Source organism: Eupeodes corollae, chromosome 2 (assembly GCF_945859685.1).
Source record: "Eupeodes corollae chromosome 2, idEupCoro1.1, whole genome shotgun sequence".
NCBI lineage: Eukaryota > Metazoa > Arthropoda > Insecta > Diptera > Syrphidae > Eupeodes > Eupeodes corollae.
This window is the reverse complement of record NC_079148.1, coordinates 87,659,374-87,680,911: the sequence shown is the minus strand read 5'-3', so window position 1 is coordinate 87,680,911 and position 21,538 is coordinate 87,659,374. Positions and strand designations below refer to the sequence as shown.

General features: G+C 32.7%; 2 protein-coding genes across 2 annotated transcripts in view; both read right to left on the bottom strand.

Annotated features, from left to right (window-relative positions):
• The window catches only part of LOC129945343 (hormone receptor 4), a 240,686-nt gene that overhangs the window by 51,097 nt on the left and 168,051 nt on the right, over positions 1-21,538 (bottom strand). The window lies entirely within an intron of this gene.
• On the bottom strand, positions 4,183-4,665 carry LOC129945106 (uncharacterized). Its single transcript, XM_056054765.1, has one exon. It carries the CDS (start codon positions 4,663-4,665, stop codon positions 4,183-4,185), a length of 483 nt encoding a protein of 160 aa, XP_055910740.1.

The following is a 21,538-nucleotide window of genomic DNA, read 5'->3' as shown; positions in this document are numbered from 1 at the left end:
ATATTTTTTCTGGGTTTTTATTTTTTATAAAAAAAAAACTGACAGTCAGATTTTGCTCAAAATTTTATCAGATGACAAAAACATCATTCTTCGTCGCACGAAATTGTTTTGGAGATGAAATCATATTTTAGTCATAAATTTTCCAGGTGAAAAAAATTTGTTTGTTTGTTTCAGTTTTTTTTTTTTAAAGAAACGGTTAATTGGACTTTTTTCCAAAAATGTACTTGTTTTGTATCACGTTACAATATATAAAATTTTCATTTTAATTCAAGTCTCTAGTATTATTGGATCATGAGATATAATTTCACTTTTTTTTAAAACTTCTATGGTAAAAAAACGGACCACGCATTCTGCATTTATCTGTATAACAACATTTATTTGAAGTCGATATCTCTTCTGGTTCTTGAGCTATGGACGACAGATACCTTTCTAAAAATCTTTTATTTCGACTCTATGGACCTTGAAACGTCGATAAATGTCAAAATTTCCAATTTTACAAATCGGACCCATTACAATAACTTCCTATGGGAAGTTAACAATTATAAAAAAAATCAAAACCAAGACGTATCAAACCTTAACTATATATATTAGACAGACACTTATTCTATCAATCAACAAACAAATGTGTTGTTAAATAAAAACAAAACGCTACTCGGGCTTGTGAACTATATCATTAATACCTGCGTATATGTACTATATCAACAGTCGCACACATATCAAAATTATTAACAGCAAACGCACACATATCGGAACTACCACTTTAAATCGAGAAAGCTCTTTTCTTTCAGTGCAGGCCGAAATACTAATATTTTTATTTACACATAATTTTTAAAGTAAAAATATACGTTACAAAGGAAAAGACCGTCAAAAGTCAATCGATTACACGCGGGGCTTTGTCTAAGCTTAAGTTTTAATTTAGTAACACTTCTTGGCTCATTCTATGCTAACTTCTGTTGCTCGGGGAATTAAAAATATAGATTCATGGCCAAAGTAATAATAATGCAAGCAATGTAATATGATCACTATCGACCAGCCAGCGTTATAAGACACAATATAAAATATATTCACTCTAAGATACAAACTATTCTAACTTTTTGTGTTCATACTCATAGAAGCTAAAGTTGCATAGAACATAGTTTTAAAACTAAAGCACGGACAAAGACACAACACTTATAGTGTGCCTGGCCACGATTTTAACTTTTAAAGGTTTAAAGTCATGGTCAGCTATTTATCTCTAAAAAATAACCACACGTAATGCATTTCTGTAGCGAAAGATATTGTCGGATAAACAGTTGTCAGTATCTTAAGGCGATTTTAGATTTCTGAAGTAGTCTCTGTTCACGAAAATATAAGAAGTTTCGAGCGCATCAAAAACTGTTTGTTTTCCTGTCCAAACATTAACTATATTTAATTGACTTTAAAAACAACTTCCCAAATATGTATACGCACTCTAAATCGTGTACTTCAAAAGTTCTCTTCAACTTTTCGTTTCATTTTTTTCAAAAAAGATTCTTAGGTTTCTAATGTTTCCCTAAATCTAGATCTAGGGCACTCTCGAGAAGCAGGTATACGATTTCAAAAACATAAACATCTTCCTTTATAAATAACATCACAGCCTTCTAAATAAGTGCGTTTCTGGTGTTGCAATCATCGACGAAAAATATATAAAAATATTATAAATACACGAAAAATACCTTCACATGAACGAATTCACATTGTGTATGGAATTTAATTTTTATGGTGTTAGTTGATATTTGTTTTTATTTTCTTTTATTCCGTTGCTCTCAATCCAATGTCGACATATCCCTGGATACTTACCAAGTTTAAGGTTTATTTTTGTTTACAATAAAAAATTAATCTTATCTAGTGTTTTTTATTTATTTATTTTTATTTTGTTCACCCACCCCAAATGTAGGTCAGATATTTTTTGGTTGGTGACTACTCAGCTGTAGAACACACTTATGATTTTTTTAAATTTTTTATTTGAGAACTTTCGTATTGGAAATTTTATTTTTGTCAAAAGAAAACAAGCATTGCGTAGGTATACATATGTAGGTATATAGATACACAACTAAACGAAGGAAGTATATTAAGGCAATAATTAAAATTTCTCACCTGTTGTTAATGATGATGATGATTTATTTATATTTTTTTTTATAATGAATGTGTTTCATTTTCGGTGATAACTTATTTATTTCGTAATCGTATACTTGCTAAAGTTTCTATTACAATTTTTCAGTTTTAATCATTTTCATTATTTAAAACAATATTCTGATTTCGATCAGAGCTTATGTGTTGGCGAAAACTATGGCTGTCGAATTCTAGTCTGACTTTTTAATTAGGCATTCCACAAAGACAACATTACACCGTGTTTTTGGAAGAAGACCTTTAGGCTTTTAAAGTTGGTTTCGTGAAATAAGGAAACGTGAAATAATACCAACTTTCAAAACTTATTGCATTTTACAAAAGTAAAATAGGGGCCAATTTTTAGCAGTTGGTCAAATTGCACTTTGACAAAGTAAAGTAATTGAAAACTATTTTAAGAAATAGCCCCAACTTGCTTTTACGATGAGGTATGTAAGCCATCACGATCTTGCGATTGAAAGCGTTTAAAGTTTTTTTTAGATATGGGATGGAATTCGTGAAGCTACTGAAGACATAAAAAAGCAAATGTGAGATTCTCACAGCTGTACGAATATTTAAATTTAAAATTCTAATCAATTTTTAATGCTGAGAGATTTTTATAATTATTAAGTATCTTTTATTTATTTACTATTATTTGCCGTGAGAACAGTTTTTTTTGTTTTAACTTCCCATAGGAAGTTATTGTAAGTGGTCGGATTTGTCAAATTGTAAATTTGTACGTTTGGGAAGCTTTTTAGTCGCCCATATCATATATAATAATAATGAATAACGTTTTTGAAATCTGATAACATTTTTCGAAAAAATCGATTTCATAAATAACCATTGCTAAAACTTGGATTTAGATTTAAATTTATTTTTTCAATGTTAAATATAACTATTACACATACATATATATAGCAGGGCAGTTTGCCGTCTGCCTGATTGACAATTTTTTATTATATAAACATATGTATTTGTCTTTTAACAATCTTTAAAAATGTTCGTTAATAATTCTGTTTCTATATTCTAATGTGATTTTAAACTATTTATATAACAAGGGAGCATCTACTTCATTTAAATGATGAGTTATCAGATCTTACGATAAAAAATCGCTTCCAAAGACATGTCTTTTGTTTCTCGTAACACTGGGATCTACCCATTTACCCATGGAATGAAAAATGTTTTCTCTCTCACCCATATTGTATAATTCGCACATGAAAGGTAAATCATCTCTATGAGAAATGAAATTTAGATCGAGCAATTCTGCCCTAAGTCTAAATATCATATAGATATTTGATCCGTTGTTATGTAATCTCGAAAGTAATTCTTTTGATTAAGATTGTAGTCCAATTGTCCAATTGCTTCGGATTTGTACCTCAGTCTATATCGATCGCCTGCTGCAACAATTAAAGAAGGTGTTTCCACCTAAGATAGTCTTCCGGTGCCATATTTACACCTTCTCTTGCCACTCTCTGAACCAACCTGATTTTCTCTGTATCACCTGCAGTGCTGCTATTTTCAAGAGAAGCCCATTTGACATCTGAAGGACCTAACATATGTAGTCGTCATTCAATTTCAGTGTTTTAATAAACAATGGAGAGATTCCTGTTTCCAATATTAACATGTAGTTTGGTGCATGCGTTGGTAATCGAAATATCCTTTTTATATTAAAGCGGAGCAATTTTTCAACAGTTTCATATTTTTTGCTACCCTACACTTGAGCTGCATACATTAATGTTAACTCCACTAACGATTCAAATACTTCGTATTTACTGCTGTGAGCTATATGCATATTACTGAAGAAGTTTTTCCATGCAATATTCATAGTTGATTTTGCTTTTTGCAATTTATCGGCAAGATATTTTTCAATGCTGTTTTTATTGTTTACAGTGATGCCAAGATATTTATATTCTTAAACCACCTCTATTCTTTCATTATTGGAAGTCCACCGTTCATGACTGCTTATTCTTCCTCCACCTTTTCGAAAAACCATTATGTTCGAATTCTCAAGACTAACCACTAATCTCCAGGTTTTACAGTAGATACCTAGTTTATTAATCATGAGTTGTAGCGATTTTGGTGAGTACGCAAACAACACTGTGTCATCCGAAAAAGGAGAGCCTTGATGAGAATACCAGCATATTCTACTCCTCCTGGAAGACAATCCGTTATATCATCAATAAAGAGTGGAAATAAGCTTGGACTCAGCAAACAACCTTGCCTTACACTTGTCTTTGTTTCAAACCATGTCGGAATTTTTTCTATATCCCAAACTGCAGCCTTTGTTTCCAAATAAAGAGTCTGAAGTACCCATCCGAACTTGTATGATATTCCTAATCCAAACACTTTATACATCAATGCATTGCGGTCAATCGTATCGAGAGCTGCCTTAAAATCGACGAAGAAAACATACAGCTTTTTGTTTCTTTCCAAATAGAAGTCAGCGATACTTCGTAGTACAAAGATGTTATCAATGGTGGAATATCCTTGTCTGAAGCCAGCTTGAAGTTCCTTCAATAGCTTGTGTCCGTCTTTCCCCATTTTCAGTCTACTATGCAAAATTGATGTAAATATTTTGAAGGATATATTTAAGAAAGAAATTATTCTATCCATAATGTTATTGTAGATTACCATTATTTTGTTTATCATATTCTCTGTTCCATATTTATAGAATTCTGCGAAGGTATTCTATCTGATTCACCGGCCTTTCCATCCTTGAGTCCATTGAGAGCTGTATATATTTTCTCCTTCTGTATTATAACTTCTAAGACCTCATTACTAAAAGCTGGTTGTAAAATTAGTAAGAATTGGTTTTCAGCAAAACACGTAAACATATAAACCTTTTAAGCAAGACTTATCCACAGACGGGATATGAAGTTATCAGTGTGGGTCGCATCCCAGCCCTTTATGCTACTATACTAAATGAATCTCGTTGGTAAGTTATGACAATTAAGACACCATATTTGAAGGGTTGATATTGTATTCCATGGCATCCAATAGTTATACGAGCCAGTGTAATTCCTTTAAGTGAAATACTAAAACACTCCTATTAACAGTTGCCAACACATTTAATAAAATTTTAAAATGATGACCATTACAATACTTACATATATACTATATAGTAAATTTGTAAAGAAATTATTTGCAGTTCAGACATTTTCACCGCCGCCGCCACCGTGCCGCAAGGAACTCACCAAAAACCTTAAATATCAAAGCCAATATACATATATGTATATAAGCAAGATGATATTTCTTGTAAAAGTATAGGAACAAATGTTCCCTAAAAGAATCATTCACATTTGAGTGTATGCGTACTATAATTCTTCTAATTGAGTTCAATTTCTTTAGGATCGCCCGCGCCGGACTTGTTTATTAATAAATGGATAATAAATGTACTCGTATGTACCCTAATTAAAAAAATGTATCACGTTCAACACAAATTCAAACCAAATGCTCGTTATTCTATTGTAAAATGTCGTCGAAAATCCACCACTAAGATCGACGACCACCCACTTACCGCCATCAATATTACCAATCACATCATCCATTATATAGATACTCAATTAAAAAGTAAATCTATGAAATCCCCATAGCAGAACACTTTATATTAATGCTTCCAAGAAAACTCTTGAGCATTAAACGCCAGTGGACCAGCCAGCTGGGGCAACTTAAAGAGACACCTTTCCTCTTGCAAACTGCTTCGCGGTACAGTTGGCTCAATCGATTGTTGAAGACCTTGAGTGTAGAATTGTTTCATTACCTTTACAAGATTCATGCAACTTTTCTTTATTTCTTAGAACTTCTTTGGCAGTAGCATGAAATTTATGAGCAAAACTGTTGACTCGAAAGTAAAAAAAATGCTAAACTATTAAAGGTGATCTGATGATCTGATTTGACTGAGATAAAAAGGCCTAAAATGAACTGCTTTTATACGATCTTCTGGAAATTTAACATCAAACGATTAGATGCATGTGATTCAAAACTGCCAATAATAATAATATTTCAAAATATTATGAATTTTAATACAATAGTTGTTGAGCATGTAGCATTTTTGTTTTGAAAAAAAAAATCACTGAAAATAGTGATATATATGTACATTTTTAATATTGTCAAATAGTAAATATAAGAGACCATTTTAAGCCTTATTTGCTGTTGGAATTAACTATGACGAGTGACATGAAACGATTGTTTGAGAAATGTGTTTAAGGACAAAAACCTTTTCTTTTAATTAGTTGAAGGGATCTGAACTATTACTACAACGTCGTGCATTTCAGAAAAAATCTACAAAACATTGTTGCTCCCAAAATCTTTGCAATTTGTTTTTAATAAACTAACTACCATTTTTGATTTGATTCCGTATTCATTTGTGATTACTGTAATACTAGGCTTAATAGAAAAGCCGGATATGTGTTTTAATTTACTAGCATACGTTAAGTGTATACATCAACGATTCATGATTCCTGGAAAAACATATGAATTTTCATTTATATTATAAAACGATTTTCAGTATTTTTTGTTTCAAAAAATATATTAAAAAATCAAAATATCAAATAAGTGGTAACTTCAAATTTAATGTAACAATTGGTAGATTAAAATTATAAAATTGAAAAATTATTATTTTACTGGATGAAATCTAGCTGTCATTTTGGAATACAACGTTTTCTTTGTTTAAATAAGTTCTATTGAAATAATGAGTTTTTAGACGTGCTACACATTAATAAGTATAATATAGTTCAACATCACAAAATAAGAAAGTACGACCACTCATTCAACACTTCTGACCCAAAATTTTCAAGCATCATAATAAAAAAATAAATAAATAAAGCAATTTCAAAATAATTTCGTGTGTTTCGAAATTGTGATGTTTTCGGTTCATATGTATTTCAAAACGATAAGTTAGTGGGCTGAGTATATGAGTGTCTGACTTCTTATGAAGTGTCCTACTTTTTTGATGGTTCTTTCATGAGTGAAGATGATTTTTGTTTTTCAAACTTTATTTGACACAAATGCATGCCTATTGATGAATAGTTTTTCAAAATGTTTGAGTATAGTTTGTACGGCTTAGAATAAGTGATGATGGTCTATAAAAAGCACAATTTCTTTAGTTTCTAGACTAAAATGTTATTTTTTTTTTATAATTAGCGAACACTAAAAGGGTTTTGTATACCTTTAATATGCCAAAGACACAGTGTTAGCAGTAGGAAAAGAGGGAAGGTTTGATAGGAGGTGCCGGTGTACATTGATTTTGAATTCCTGAACATTGCATGACAGGGAAAGATAGAGCGTGGCAAGGCATTCTACATTCACGTAGTACGGCTAAAAAATTAATCTCTGTACTTCATAGCACGGCCGAAGTTGGGCTCATTTCGCTCCAGAAAAGGTGGTTGCTGATGCACATTCTTAGCATGTCGAGATTTTCAGTTTCGTTGATGCAGGTGCAAATCATGGATAGTGGCAAAGATACAAGACAGCATTGGGTTTTCGAAGCATTAAATTATATGCGGTTTTTTATTCCCCATTGTACAATGCTGTGTAGGTCGGAATTTAATGAGCTTATCATATTTTAACGTTGCAGTTCCACATCCGAAGAGGAGAGTTGTGAGTCTGGAAACAAATATGAAAAGCCGAGAGTGCTATCGTCATCGAAACAATATATTCGATTAGAAGTAACAGACAGGAGATCATTTATAAAAATGAGGAAAAGGGCCGGAGAGACAAAACGGAGTCCTGGAACACACAAGCATTTCTATTATCGGTTTCAGAATTAAAAGAAAATTTCCAATCTATTCTAATACCAAAAGCACGCATTTTCAATAAAAGAGCAAGATGCCAGACTTTATATCAAATGCCTTTGAAATATCAAGTGCAATAATCTTATTTTTTCCAAAATGATGTAAAGATTTCTTTCACTGTTCTGTGAGATGAACCATGAGATCACCAGTGGACCTATTGCTACGAAAGTCGTATTGCCGGTCATTAACAAACTTCTGTTCCTCAAGATTTTTCTAAAGCTGATATAATTAATCAGCGTTTCTATGACCTTGGAAAGAAGGGACGTTAGTGCTATTGCTCGATAATTTGTGAAAGAAGAAGATTCGCCTTTTTTTGGGATTGGCTGAACAAATGGAGTTTTTCAACTACTCGGAACCAGCCCAGTAGAATAGGATAGATGGAAAAGCTTAAGAGTGGTTTTGGTAGGGTGGAAGAACAATTTTTCAGAATAATAGTGGGGATCTTAATGAACTCTCGCCACACTTCGAGTATTAGAAAATATTGGTCCCATAGAATCATTTGCACCTTTAAGAACTGGGGGAGCCATGACACTACATATTTGGTAAGGTGGAATTTTTCGATTTTTCTGAAAGGACAACCATTTATTTCACTGTTGCTGAACTAATCAAATATTCTGCGATTTGGTTTATACTACTTCATGTTATTTACAATATTTTTTTGCTTTAAGAATGTAGCAGGAATTCAATGTTTCTTGTGAGTACAACACGAATTTAGCAACAAAATCTGTGAAAAGAATTTTGTTTTAGAAATTCCAGTGCTGATCAATGATTGATAGCAGTTGTGAATATAACCACGTAATAGAACAGTCAAGGAAAAACTACAATAAAACCTTCACTTTGAAATAAAAATTAAATATAAATATTAAACAATAACAAATATTAATAATTAAACTATAAATAAAACACCACTTAAAACTATTAATAAAAAAAAGCTGGGTTGAGACTTCTATCCCGTCATTCTCGCTAAAAACTTTAAATAATTTGCAGTCAATATCTTTCTTTGTTCTCATTGCTTGAGTGGAAAACAATTTCTTATCAGTTGTTTGTTGTTTTTTGTATAGATTTTTGTGTTTTTTATTAAATTTTTCAATTTTTCTTAAAGAAAATATTAACTAAAAATTACCAACAATATTTTGCAGGTGATGAAATAGTTTGATTTCAAAATCCTTTAAGTCGAAAACTAGTTCTTATAGTAGTATTTCTTAAAATTTGGTATGTATTTCTAATATAAGCAATTACAGATTAGATTTTTCTAAGTACAATATCTGAAAATGAATTATTTTTGACTCAAATATCTTTTCAGCAATTTAAGATATTCGTCAAGAAATAGTACGAAAAATTGGTAAAAAATGGATGTTCGATTCCCGATATTTTGTGCATAAAAGAAGCTGTTGACTTCAAAATAATTTTATTCTGTTCTAAATTTTCTTAGAAAAATAACTCTGTATTTGTTTTTATAAGAAATACAAACTCAAAAAATGCGACTAAAAATATCGTTAGCAAAAATAGATTTTGAAATCAAACAATTTCATAACATGCAAAATATTGTTGTTAATTTTAAATTGATTTCTTGGAAAAATTCAACTGCTCACTTTTTTAACAAAACACGAAAAACCTACAAAAACAACAACACATTTATAAGAAATATTTTTCGATATAAGTATTAAGTGAACTAAGAAAGGTATTGACTTCAAATTATTAATTATTATTTCTCACACTTTATGAATATTTTGGTAAAGTTTTAAGAAAGAAAAATTGACAGAAGGGATAGGAAGTTATCAGTGCGGGTCGCATCCCAGCCTTTTTTTTCCTTTCCATTTTAATAAGAATTTAAAATCATAATATCAGTTATAAGTTCAAAACGGTTGATTAAAAATTTTGAACTTATACCTAAATCTATACTCATTACTCAATCTTGTACAATTTAAAATTCATTCACGTTGAGATATTTCATTCCTACGATGATGCACAGATAGATATGCAAACACATATGGGTACACATCAAATGCACTCTCGTAAATGTCATAGAAAGCCAAATTTTGGCAATGACATTACCAACAAAAAAAAACTCATTTCCTTTCTCATCGACAGCTTTTGCACAGCTTCACTGTATTTGAATCGAATATATAGGGACACGCATATGGCTGCATATATTTATAAACCGTGCGAACAATGATATTACGTCAAATTTGTTGAGGCAGTCCCAAAAACCCAATAACGAATACAGACAGAGAATTTTAGTGTAGGTGTATGAAAACTTTTTATAACAAAATTTCAATATACACAGAAACACACTATAAGTTAGCAGTAGGTGATTGTTAAGCTTTTACCCCGTCATCGTCACGACCATAACTAACCTACCCTACATATGTATTTCTTGAGCCAAAATCGACCTAACAACCGGACAGGATGAGCTGCCATTGCTCGACCTGCCAACCCCAACCCCAACCCCTCTGCCTAGTATATACAATATACGAGTATGTACAATGTACATCCTAGGGGTGTACTTATTATATCTGCACTTTTCGAGGCTAACGAGCTTTTCTATCACACTCGAGGTTCAATAACCCAACATGAAACTTTACACGAGTCCAAGGACGTTAATAGCTAGGGATGTACTCTACACATTATACTACACATATACATGCATCCATTATACCTATCCGATTGTTTTTCGTTGTCGTTGTCGTCTTTTTACTCATTTGTTGTGTGCACTTTTTTGTTGCACTACGTGTTTGGATTTCGATTTTTCCTATGCGAAAAAGTTTATCTAGGTCAGGAAATATCGGTCTTTGTTATGTGGTATGCAGCAAACAGAGAAATAAATAGAAGTGTCAAGTTTGTTTGTAGTGGTGAGCATATTGCAATGAACATATACCTACTATAACTTGTGAGAAATATGCGAAATAACCGGGGAAGGACCTTTGTCCTTCAGATGAAATCGCAGGTTTTATCCTCACCATTTTTTTTCTCAGATTATGTTTTTTATTACGTATCTACATATTTATGAAGCAGATACTTTTAGTAAATTTTTAAACTTCATATGTGTATGTTACGTGTATACACTTGTATATGTGAATATGAGCTATGAAAATTAGAATCCTACAAATGAAAATGCATAAAATGTTGGAACATTGCTTTTTTTGGGTTTGTCATGTTAACAAAAGAAAACTCACCGATGAAATGGCAATTTATTAAAAAATATGGTCTTCAATGTTCTCTAATTTTTTTGTTCTGCAGTCATACAAACTCGAAACGTATCGCCAGGAAATATTTCAAATCAAATTGTTTATAAAGGGTTCAATGAGAGCGGGTATATATTGAAATGGAATAAAAAAAGCTGTGTGTGAGGTATTAATAAAATAATTTTTTATTTGAAAGACGCATGTATTTATTTAAATGCCCGCCTCGACTTCTTACGGTGGCACGGTTCCGAGTGGTCCAATTTTCCGCATAGATCCGGCTGTATTTAAGCAATGGCTTGTGTTATGTTCAAGTTTTAGGCATCGTTCGATTTTGGTTTATTTGCATAGACCTGCGACTTCAAGAAACTCAACTGGAAAAAGTCTAGCGGGGTCAAATCGCATGACCTTGGTGGCCAATTCACAGCACCCCGACAAGAGATAACCTTACCCTCAAATGGATCATGCAAAATGTCAATCGTGCCGTTTGCTGTGTGGCACGTAGCGCAGCCCAGCGCCGCCGCCGGCCGTCCTGCTGGAACCACATGTTGTCTAGCTCTATATATGGTTCAATTTAGGCCTTAAGAAATTAGTTATCATCGTTATGCAGCGCTCGCTGTTGACGGTGACGACCGGACCACCCCACTTACTTCGTGTTAAAAAAAAAGTACGGACCAATTACGCCACCGGCCAAAATCCACACCAAAGGATACCTTTTTGGGGATGCATTATCACCTGGTGAACCTCGAGAACCTCTTCTAAACGATTCTAAGCCCAGTCAGAGAACAAACGGCGGCGTTTGTTCTTCAAGTTGAAGTCTGCGAAAGGCCGAGTTCTTGTGCCTGGCGACGAACAGACCGATTGGCCGATCTTGCGATCCTTGAACGCTCGAGTTTTGGCTGATTGTTTACTGAACCGGTCGTCTCAAAATCTACCTGAGCCACTTGAAAAACCCTTCCTGGTTTATCAAACTTGTATTAAAAATAACTAATTTAATGTTATAATGTCACATTTTCTGCAGTTTGTCGATCAATTTACTAATGTTTATAATAATTGTTATTATTTACATACGGGTGCACCCATACAATTGATACAAAAAGACAGTTCTGCAAGGGCTGACTTTTTCAGTTGCAACCGTAACTGCCAAATTAAAAAACAAATATTCGGAATCAAGAAGTATTGTCTGGTATTTTAACAGGTTGCAATTTTGAACAATGTGAATGTGACATCTCTTTTCAAAATTGGTATGAATGAAAATTTGTTCTTGCAATTTTATGCATTGAAGGTTTTACATAGGTTTTCAGTCTTAAAGTAATTCTGAAGGATTTGTATTATTTTTTACAAAGCCCTTATAGACTTTTGGTAAAAAATCACAACCGCACCATTCTGATTTGGTTGACTTCCTTGGTAATTTTCCTTTCCCTTCCTACTTTTCTTGTACTCCAATCTTTCATGAAAAGAAATTTGGTATTTCAAAAGTTTGTAATCTAAAATGTGATGAAAAATAACTAAGTCAGGAGAAGGTTACCCTATGCATTGCAGTTATGCACAAATTTTCGAAAAAATCTACGTTTCCTTCGGTTAAAAATTTTATATTTTATAAACACTCTCGTAGTAAAAATGAAGTTCTGTGCAAAGTTACTGCATAAATTCTCTTTACTTGAAAAATGAGCAACTAACAACACATCATTATATTTATCTTCAGAATTTGTATAACTAACATTTGTAATATAAGACAAAAAATGACAATAAATTGATTTGGAAATATATCGAAAACAACCAAATAATCTTAAGTTTTGTTAGAAACATTATAAAGAAATACATATCTTCTGGTCCAACCAACCACTAAATTTTGTATGAGATTAATACAAATTAAAAAATTTATTAAAGAAATATCGAAATAATTTTTAAAAACTGTGCGTACTTTTTTCTGACGGTTTTAAATTGTACGATAAAATTGGGTGTTGGATTTTTATAAAATTTTGTATTAAGTTTGGAAAACAATATTTTGTATTAGGTGAAATTTGTTAGAAGCCAATATTTTGACTTTTAGGAAAGATATTTGACTCGAAAATCAATTTTTACTAACATTATAAATAGTAGTAATGTTTTGTAGGTTTTTATAAAAAAAACTGTCAATTCAATTTTTCTCTAAAATTTGACCAGATGTTAAAAACGTTATTTTTCGTTGCATAAAATCATTTTGGATATAAAATCATTTTTGTGCGTAAGATGTTCGGGCATTTATTTTTCCATTTTTTTTATTTATAAAGAAAAACGTTAATTATTTTTTTTTTTTCAAAAATATATTCAAGCCGATAACGTTATTGGTTCATGAAATATTTAGGGATAACCAACATTTTTTTAGAGTTCTTTCTGGATCTCTCTGCATAACAAAAGTTATTTGAAATCGATGTCTCTACTGGTTTTTGAGAGGACGACGAAAATAGCTTTTCGAACGTTCAATAGTACGGACGCACAGACATGGATTAAAGGTTGTACGAAAAAATTCAATAATTTATTTTGTTTGGCAAATATTAAATCACTCTTATTTCTAAAAAAAATGTATGTAGATACAGTTTCAAGCCTCTAAGCCGTAGATACAGTTTCAATCCACTAAGCCAATTCTAAGTTTTGCTAAAACTGGGTTTCTATCGCTGAAGATGGTACAAAAAGTTTAGAACAAGAAACCTTATGACGATGATCAAGCGGAGTAAATGAATTTATTATGATATTATCACCTATTAATTGAAACGCTCTGGGTTCAATACTATCCATGAGGCTTAAGTAAGTTGCAGGAGCACCAGCCCAGATATGGTAGTTAAACTCAAGCTTTGGACGTATATAAGTCGTGTAAATAACAAAAGATGTGAAATATTTCTTGCATCGCCTAAGAAAACCCAAACACCTTGCGGAATTTTTGGCGACATCACGTATGTGATCGTTCCACAAAAGGTGGTTGAAAAAACACATACCGATAATATCGAGATGTTCAGTCTCATTGTTGCAAGTGCCATCCATGGTTAATGGCAAACAGGGTATATCTCGCTTTAACGTTACAAGACAGCATTTTTAGCATTTAATTCCACGCGGCTATTTATTCCCTATTGTAGAATGCTGTTTAGTCCGGAATTAAATGAGCTTATCATACTTGTCGTCGCAGTTCCACATCCGAAGAAGAGAGATATGAACCTAAAAACGAATATGAAAAGCTAAGAGTACTATCGCTAGCGACACAATGTATTAGATTAGAAGTTGCAGACAGGAGATCATTAATAAAAATGAGAAAGAGTGTTGGAGATAGAATAGAGCCCTGGGGCACATCAGCATTTATTTTATGGTTTTTAGACTTGAATCATCCAATACTACTTGTATTGAACTTTCCAAAGGTAATTACTAATCCAATAAAGCAGGGATAGGAGAGCAAGATGTCTTTGAAATACCAAGTACAACAATCTTACTTTCTCCAAAGCGATGTAAAGATTTGCTGTACTGTTCGGTGAGATGAACCATGAGATCACCAATGGACCTATTGCTTCGAAAGCCGTACTGAAGGTCATTAACAAGCTTTCGATCTTCAAGATATTGCTTGAGCTGTTTTTTTAATTATAAGTAAATACATATATGCATGTAAAATGAAAATTATATTTCACTTAAAAAAAAGGTGGAAAACAAACTCTAAATCCTTTTTCTGTACAAAAACTATTCAGTTGTAAAAAGAAATAAAATCTATATATTAACGTGGTTACAGACATTTATAGACATTTTTCTATAAGTTGTACTTAAAAAATGAAATTTTAAAGGATTGCAACAACTTCACTTAAGTTATATTGTCAAGTTACAGCCGTAGCATTTTCTGTTATAAATTAAAATTTTTTACTTGGTTTTTATATCTGTATTTTTGTTTCATTCTTTTAAATTTGATTAAATCATCTATAGACACAAACTAACTAATTAAGTATTTAAAAACTTAAATTAAACGAAGCATAAGCCATAAACAAATTGGTGTTCAAATTTAAGTTATAACCATAATTTGTATGTTTTTTCGTTATCTTACGAAAGAGTACAATAACAAGGAAATACCTATTCCAAATACAAATTCCATAATTCGTTGTGGTGTTTTATAGTACAGCTTATCGATGATTCCATCGTCTTGAACCATACGGAACGTGATACTAACTTCAATAGTTGCAATTCCACGGTAATGAGTAGAACTGTCGTACCTCATTCATGGTTTGTATGTTTCGGCCAACATTGCAAAGGAATTTTGGCCGTGGTAAAAATTTGCTACACACCGTGAAAATGATAATTTTTATAAAAGAAAGATGTATTACATATCTATCTATGGTCGTTTTTTTAGTTTACACCACAATCTGAACATCTGAAGGACAACATATTAAAGAATAAGATGTATAATAAGCATAAGTAATTTGCAGAAAAACACATTTAGGTATGTATATGTAGGTTGGTACATATACATATATATGTATGTGTATTTTTGTCCTTTTGTCGGGTTAATAGTGTGAAAGTGGAGTAAATATGTATTTTTACCCTGCACCGATGTCCTTGGACTATCAAAGTTTCATGGTAGGTTGATGAACTGACGATGTACATAAAAGCACAGTGGCCTCGAAAAAAAGCTTCAACTAGATAAATGCATTTATGTATCTAGGATACGCATTTTGGATGTTATTGGATATATAAATTGTGTTCAAGGATTTTCACGGACTCGGATGACTGGAATGTTTGTCTGTACTAGTGAATATTGTCTTCATATATACACATATCTATACAAGTGCTTATGTATTAGTTTTTTCGTTTTGCAAAATAATGAAAAAAAAATCGTACTTTGTAACTAACTCGGAATAAAAGAATAATTGACCATGGTTTCTGCAAAAGACAAATATTTAGGTTCAGATTTGTATGAACTATCGAAATAATTCCAAGACGCAAAATATTCGAGTCTTGAGATGGTCTTAGAATTCAAAGCAATGTTGTGGAATATTTGACTACTGAATGTAATTTTATATCGTTAGTAGAAAGTAAAAATATTTGTTGAGTGTTACTTTATTCACAGTATTATTGTTTTTGTTAATTTATTATATCAATTACAGTAAGACCCGGGTAGGTGTCTTTCAATCAAACTTTATTTTTGGAAACAAAAATTCCTAGGACCTTTTAACATTTCACTTAAATATTCACTTAGTTGGTTTTTATTTTGTAAAATTTTAATTCTTTTTACTTAAACCAAAAAAAAATAATTTTACACGCATAAAAATAAAAGTCGGAAATATGCCATTGTATTCAATTATCGGCCAGTTTCTGTTGCACGTCTGAAAAAATTGTATTACCATCATTTAATTTGCCACCAGAACCATTTAAAAGACTATTGTTAGGAGCTACATCGCATTGTGAATAGTTTTTCCTAAAATTCAACAAATTCAATTCGTGCCATTAAATGAAACAATATGAAGTAACAAAAATCTTTCAGAAGGAGGATGGTTGAAATTTTCAATTAACGTTTAAGATTCAGGGGCGAGGAAGACATACATATATATGGGTCATTCAAATAGACTGCAAAAATATTTCGAGCCTTTGTTAAACCCAGATGTTTTAGATTCAGAATGCCAAACCTGGCTTCAAAAATAATATTTTAGATGCACCAATTTCAAAGGAAGAATTGTTTATATCGATAAACAGCCAAAAGGATGGAAAGGCTGAGAGCTCAGATCCACAAGAATGGAAGCACTGAAGTTCCGGAAAACTACAAAGGAATCTCGTTTTTGAACTCGTCATATAAGATATTTACATCGATTCTGCTCCGCGCGCCGTTTAAGTGAATGAATACAATCTTACAATCTGATCGGGATACTCCACCGTCGATCACATTCTTATACTCCGCTCGATTGCTGACTCGTTTCTATCGAGAAATAAGAAAATATTTGCATTCTTCGTTGATTTCAAAGCTGCTTTCGACACCTTGGATCGCAATGCCCTATTTTAACAGCTTTTACAGTTAGGAATGTCTTCTTAAGTTCGGTACAGTATTGCAAAATGTTCCAAGCGAAATCAGGAGTTAGCCAGAGCTGTGCACTAAGTCCAAGTTTGTCTGCACTCTTCATTGATGATATCGTCGAAGCATTACAAGCAGGAAACGAGTACGCATGCGTTAACTTTAAAGTTTTTCTTTTTGCTGACGTTAATGACCTTCAGCTAATCATAAATAAGCTTGCTGAATATTGTAAAAGGTAGAAACTAGTGGAAAATTTAAGTAAATCCAAAGTGATGGTTTTTTAGATCGGGTGCAAGTGAGCAAAGGCACTATAATGGTGAAGGAGTAGAGTTGGTGAAAGAATACAATCATCTAGGAGTCTGCCCACTTAATAAGAATAACTAAATGACGAAACTTGGAGCAGTTCAATACTTTGTTTTGTGGAGTTTAAATACTAAGATCCCGCGAATCGGACCACCCACAGGCGCTTTTATTCAAAAAAACTGTTAATATTGGCGTCTGCTGTTTATTTGATTATTCTTTTGTTTTTCCTAATTTGTTTTATTATCACCGTATCAAAAAATTATTTTTCATTGTATTTAAATACAAAAACTTTGTATTTTTTTTTGGCTCTAGAAAAATTTGGGGACAATGTCCCATTTTTAATAAACAAATTTGGGATTTAGGCCATCTTTGAGTAGGACTTAAGGCTTGGGGAGGTCGGAAATATGAATACGTAAAAAAACTGCTTAGATCTTAAACGGATTTTCCACCTTTCTTCATGTACGCCAAAATACGTGTGGGAATCAGGTCTATCGTCTTTATTTATAAGAACACATAAGCCGCAAGTCGATTACATCCTCAAAGCTCTGAATATGCTAAGTTATCGTCTTCCAAATAACGTAGTTCTTCAAACAATCCAGTCCCGAAATCGATGGCTAATAGACTGGATAGAACTTACCGAGCAGGTGGATGTTGACCTAAACTATACAGTAACGTTGCCTCTTGGAAACCAACTTTATATCGTCTAATAGCTCGTCTGGATGAAGCCTCGAGAGAACAATACACGGAGCCAGTTAGAAGCTCACTGCACCGCATGATTTACAGTAGACTAGACTACGATCTACGGGAAAGAAACTTCTTTCACGAGAAATATACCATCGAACAAATTTCGTGAATGTTCCGGCTAAATGGAGAACTCCTTAATCTGAACTACATTCCTCACCCCATGACTTAGCGATTTTATGTAACCTAACTTGATACTAACTTGCGATACTGATAGAAATAAGAATACTTATTATAGGCAGTGCCTTTCTTTCAAATTCTGAAATCATAAGCCTTCTACAGGAAATGGAAGTCACAAAGCTATATGGATATTGAAAAACAGCACTTAAATATAGACGTCAAATGGTAAATGAAGCTTTTTAATCTTAAACTGCACTTTTTTTTTTAATCTATGTAAAGCCATACTTTAAGTTGTCAATCAGGCAGATGGCAATGCCATGCATCATATTGATTGTATTAACCAAATTATTGTTAAAAATGTATGTTTAAATAAAATCAATCCAAATTTTAAAAAAATCTAAATCTAGTTGGGTAAGTGGAGAGCTGTACAGCAGTCAGTGGCACTAAATGCAAGTGTTTCAGATATTCTAGCTAATCGCGACATGTCCAAACATACTTTAAATCCAAATTTCCGGATCTCTCACGGAGAAAGCCTATCACAAAGACTAAAGACCTACTACAACTATCACAGTAACCCAAAAGCAAAAAGCTTTATAAAGAGCTCCAAATGTTTAAACGAAAAAAAAAATGTCTAGATCCTTGTGGTATCAAATATATATACGTTTGTCGGCTTTCTAAGCGCAGCCACTTTTGGTAAATGCACTGCATGTAAATGAAATTCTTAACTAACTGCAACAGAATCAATAAAGTCGTTATATACAAGTATCCATAGTTAAAGCAATAACTATGTTTTATGCCATAATTTAGCAATAATTATGTTAGAAAGAAAAATGCAGAAACACTTTTGTTTCAGTTCTATATACATATGTATGTGTAATTCATCAAAATTCACTAAAAATTCATTTTCGAAAAAATCTAAAGCCCAATGATCAAGATATTTAGGTATAATCAACCTCATATTTTAAAATTTGATCTTTTTTATTAAACTTTACTTCCCTCGTATTAAGATACTTTATTACAGTCTTAAATTCAAACTTTTGATCCCTTCTGGCTGTTTCAATTGTGTGTGTTTTTTTTAAAAGCGGAAACGTCATATTCAATGAACAAGCCTATTTCCTCCTTTTGCAAAAACAAGTATTCAGACTGTAAAAGTCACTTTCATTTTTTTACAAATAAATTCAACGATCTTATTTCCACTCTCGCTTCTGCAGCCCATCCATACAAAATAAAACACAACAACATGACGACAGATACCCAACAACCAGCCCTACCTCACGACTTCACTTTCAATCTAATTTACACCAGTCTCTCCAGCCCTCAAACTCAATCTCGGGAGTTTTTCGGATCACGATCAAAGCACAAAGTTAACATTTTTAATAGCAGAGCGCATCTAGCCAAGTCATCGCAAAATCTCCATTTCTAGTGGAGGGGATTGTGGGGCGATACGGCCGGCGTGGTACTTCGCTGGGGTTGTAGTGGCGGCAACAGCAGACAAGCTGACAGCTAGACTGCCACAGCGGGTACATGGCCTAACTTACCTATGATGAGCGTTGTTGGTTACTGTTTGAATGACTTCCTTTGCTCCAGCTTCAACATACATCTACGGTGTGGTGTAACTAGTTGTTTGCCTGGTTATCTAGCTGGTTGTTGGCAGTGGGTTGCATATTAGAGATCACTGAACGATTACGAAATGTGGGAAGCGTGCTGGCAAACTCAGCTACGACGTATAATGTTTCAATGTGAAATATAAACGAATCTTTATGCTTTGTGCTTAAGCTGAAGCTCCATGATGCTGCTTCAAGAGCTGCATTAACTTCTATTCAGTCTTCAGATGTGAAGAAGTGAAGTGGATGACCGAGCATGATCTTCACGCTGCGCTGTTTTGCTTTTCTGGTTGTTGCTTAGTTGCGCAATCGCATTTGGCAAATTAATTGGCTTTTCTACTTCCATTTCAATAACTGCGTCAATCGTCGTCGTGGTCGTGGTCGTAGTCGTGGTGGTGGTTTAGTTGTCGTCATCACCCACGAAGTATCTTTTCTCACCCCGGAAAAGATCCTTTTGCTTCAAGTATTGTTTACTTTCTGTTAGCCATGGAGTGGGAGCAGGAAAATAGAAATACATCTTGCGCCCAGCAAAGAGTTCAGCGATGACATAAAGTGAAAGTTGTGCAATTACAGCTTGACTAGGTTTTCCAATGCAAGTTTCCAATACAGTATGAGCTGTGGATGCTTTTTGATAGCTTGATTTTATTCAAGCCCCCACTCCGTTTGCAAGAAGTATTATTGGCATATTTCCTTTTGCGATACACCGATCGTTTAAGATAGGGAATGCATTGAATTGTCAAAGCCCATTTCCGCATACGACCGGCTTGCCTGTTTGACTGAATAGGCTTCAATTTAAGTGGGCTCAGATGAATTTTAAATTATCTATCGTCGTTAAGTATACATATGTTTTATTTTTTGGTTCAGCTTTATTTTACATCCATTTTAAGCTGCATTATTTAAAAACATAATAATCCATTTATATTAAATTTTAAATATTAGATCAATTGCAATTCAATTTGGTATATTAAATTTTTTAGAAGGTTATTTCTTGCTATAGCTATTAAAAAAATGAACATTTTGGTATGTCCCAAATTTCAATATTTAGTTAAAGATTTTAAAAATCCAACAGTCAGTTCTTACATAAAAATAAAATGTACAAAGAATACTACACAAAATTGGTACAATTTGATGTTTGATTCTCGATATCACGTAAATAAATGAATCACATCAAAATGATTTAATTCTTTGCTAAATTTTGTTGTTAACGGAAGGTATTGGTCTTAAAAAAATCACGACCAAAAACAGATATTGAAATCAAACTTATTTTATCACATGGAAAATACTATTTTATTTTTTTAGAAAAAATCAATTGACAGAATTCTTATTTTTCTCCCCACGAGAAATAATGTGCCCTATATTTGACAAGGTTTCCCTGGGAATATTCACCAGGTTCGAAAAATTCCTATCGCGAATGGTGTTCGAAATTCTCTATGGAATTTACTGCTATCGTAAACAATGTTCCCATGGGAAATTTCTTGTAAAACCCAATTTCCCAAATTATTTTGTCTTAGAAAATAAGGCCGAGCAGTGTTACTTCACTGAATTGTTTTCAATAGATAAATACAGTTTCCACTGTTTGAATTTAGATCCTTTCTGGACTAAGATTTTTTTTCGAAAATAGTTTGCAATCTCAGGAGTGGAATTATGCACTAATTCACA

What these genes read in the sequence shown, in the direction of transcription:
- LOC129945106 (XM_056054765.1), bottom strand. Translation starts at nt 4,665, where the DNA reads ATGGGGAAAGACGGACACAAGCTATTGAAGGAACTTCAAGCTGGCTTC.